At 53.0% G+C, this 2,915-nt stretch overlaps 1 protein-coding gene across 1 annotated transcript in view; it reads right to left on the bottom strand.

Annotated features, from left to right (window-relative positions):
- Nucleotides 1–1,351: 1,351 nt before the first annotated feature.
- The window catches only part of LOC108509233 (protocadherin gamma-A12-like), a gene marked incomplete at its 5' end in the record, with an annotated part of 18,691 nt that continues 17,127 nt past the window's right edge, over nt 1,352–2,915 (bottom strand). The window contains one exon of the mRNA XM_017838575.1: nt 1,352–1,377. Coding sequence (XP_017694064.1) covers nt 1,352–1,377 — 26 coding nt within the window. The remainder of the gene's footprint in view (nt 1,378–2,915) is intronic.

The following is a 2,915-nucleotide window of genomic DNA, read 5'->3' as shown; positions in this document are numbered from 1 at the left end:
GTTTGCGTCCAGCACCGTCACGCGGATCCGCACCGTGCCCGTCCGGGCCGGGTCGCCGCCGTCGCTCGCCCTCAGCACCAGCTCGTGGAACGCCGCCTCCTCCCGGTCCAGCGCCTTCGCCAGCACCAGCTCGGGACGCTGATCCCTGCCGGGGCCCGTCTGCACGGCCAGCGAGAAGTGCTCGTCGCCGCTCAGCTCGTAGCTCTGCAGGGAATTCCGTCCCGAGTCCAAGTCGTGAGCGTCTGGGAGGGGAAACCGCGATCCTGGGGCTGTCGTCTCGCTTATCCTCTCCTCCAATTCGATTTCTTTGAAGTTGGGCGCATTGTCGTTAATGTCCGTGATTTCTACTTCAATTTCATAAACCTTCATTTCCCCCTCCACTATCAGCTCACAGCGCAGCACGCATTGCTCCACCAGCCGGCACAGCTGCTCTCTGTCGATCCTCTCGGCCGTCACTAAGTGTCCCGTCTTCCCGTGCAGAGCGAAATACTGCGTCCTACCTTCAGAGGCAATGCGGACGCTGCTCTCTCGGAGCGCCGGCATCTGCAGCCCCAGGTCTTTGGCCACGTCGCCCACGAACGAGCCCTTGGGCATCTCCTCGGGCACCGAGTAGCGCAGCTGCCCCCACGCCGCCTCCCAGGCCGCCAGCAGGACGCCCCAGAGCAGCACTCGCTGCCGCCGGCCCCAGCGCCTCCCCGCCGCGCACATCTCCGCCGCCGCACCGCCGGCACCGCAACACCGCCGGCAGATCCCGGCCACCGACCGCTGATTCTTCTCCCGCTCTGGCAACGACTTGCCGCTCCCAGCCGCTGCCGCCAGACCCACCGCCTTCTTCAGCAGGGATCTGCTCCGCAGGGACAATCGCAGACCGCAATCCGGCTGCCGATCCGGGAATCCAGCGATCGAGCCGGGCCGCAGCGGGCGGGGCTGCAGCGCTCCGACCTTCCTCTCGCTCCTCTCGGTCAACAGCGGCGCCCGCAGCCTCCTCCCGGCACTGCACGCACCGAGCGCCGCCCGCACTGCCTTATCCACGGGCAGCTCGCGGGGAGAGCACCGAATTCGCATCCCACGTAGCCGGGCTTTCCTGCCTTTTCGTTTCTCCAGCCTATCTCTTCTTCGATCACTACCGATGCGAAGGCAAAGTACTCCCGTGTGCTTAGTATTTCTACCACACGGGGAAAATGTCTTGCTAATGGTTATTTATATGTAAAGTAAAATAATTTCTTTCTATTATTTAACGTATAGAATATTGTTAGTTCTCCAGCACTTTGTTTGGGGTGTTCTTCTGTGTCGTGCTTGAATGTCTGGTACAAGGATAACAAAGGAAAACAAGCACTGGGTAGGAAATGAGCTAACGATACACACAGCCCCGCATTCCTGAAAATGAGAGATATCAGGCTCATTAACCCAACCGGGTGGAACTTTGCTTTAAATACTTCAATTCACACGAAACACGCTCTAAATTAACTACACCATGATCATTGACTAAGATTAGACATTTAATGTCGGGCAGCGGCGGAGTCAGTCATTCCACTGCCCTTGACCACGAGCAGCTTGCCGGAACGGAACAGTCGCCACGGAAACATGGGGTCCCGTGCAGCGGGGACCTCCTGCCTCGGCTTTTCTTCAGTCCATCACTGGCACGGGGAGAGCAAAAGAATAGAGGCTCTGAGATACAACATGGGATGATCACACGCACCTGCCACCGGAGAAGCAGAGCATTCTCTCTCATGAACTGAAGCGGCGGGATCTTTGCTTTAAATTTTTCAGTTATCAATCAACACGGCCTAAGTTAAATTAACTACCCTCCCAGCAGTGACCGAGAACAGACATTTAAAGGCGGATGAAAGTAGGGTCGCTGCACCGAAAGTGACAGCCCTAAGCACCCCAATCCCTTATCTCCCGAGTAACTGGGTGGCTGAGGAACCTGCCACGCGCTCTGTTATCTGTCCCTGCAAGACCTTCCTGTTAGCAACGTCCCGGATGAGGCTTCCTACCGCTCAAAATCCATTCTCTCTCACACTGACCTGTTTTAGGTCACCTGGTCACTCCTCACTGAGTGCACAACAACTGACCACGAGGCGGGAAACACCTGCAGTGAACCTGGCCAGAATCATCTCCTTGTCTCCCCACACTCTACAGGGGAAAAAGCTTGTGAGTAACGAAAGAAGGAAAAAGGTACATCTGCCTTGGCTCCTGCCCCTGTTCTCCGACCCAGCTTTCCTTTGCTCCAAATTTTTCTAGTGCATCTGTGTTCCCGATAGTCATCTATTCTCAACAGTGGTTTTGAACTGGATGAGAGCAAAGCAGGGCTACATCATTAAGCCGTTGAAACACCTACAGAGGCAGGAATACTGAGAAAAGAAAAGTTTCCAGACTTTACTGGGTAATTTCCATCCATGAGAAGACAAATAATTCTCTGGTTCCTATAGTTTATACACATTTACACTGAAACAATTATTTCGATAGGTTGAACGACCAGGAAAAGGCTTTCCTTATGTCAGAAATCACAGTGTAAAAGATTGATTCTTCCTAGTACAGTATTCATCTGACCTTTGAGTCTTCATTTTGATACGACACCTTTTAAACATAATATAAATACAAGTACAGTTTCCCCCAGATACAACAACTATTGTAAGAAGTGCCTGAGGTCCACAGAAAAAAACCCGCGGATATTTTGTTTGTTTTTCCCCCTGTTGTTTTGGGTTATTTTGTTATTCTGTGTCTTTCTGAGGTCCCTTTCTACACATTCCCCTGTATATGAAAGACGCATAAGGAAAGGTAGGGGAAAAAAAACAGTTGGAGCTCTTACCCAGAATGGAATGCATAACACAACACGTTCCGACTGGGAAGAAACATACCCCAAAATATGGTGGACACTGTCTCCCCTCAGAAAAAAAAAACAGCTTGTAACT

The sequence above is a fragment of the Lepidothrix coronata genome, unplaced genomic scaffold, assembly GCF_001604755.1.
Source record: "Lepidothrix coronata isolate B3197 unplaced genomic scaffold, Lepidothrix_coronata-1.0 Scaffold348, whole genome shotgun sequence".
NCBI classification, from domain to species: domain Eukaryota; kingdom Metazoa; phylum Chordata; class Aves; order Passeriformes; family Pipridae; genus Lepidothrix; species Lepidothrix coronata.
The sequence above is the reverse complement of the archived record's forward strand: the minus strand, read 5'-3'. Positions and strand labels throughout refer to the sequence as shown.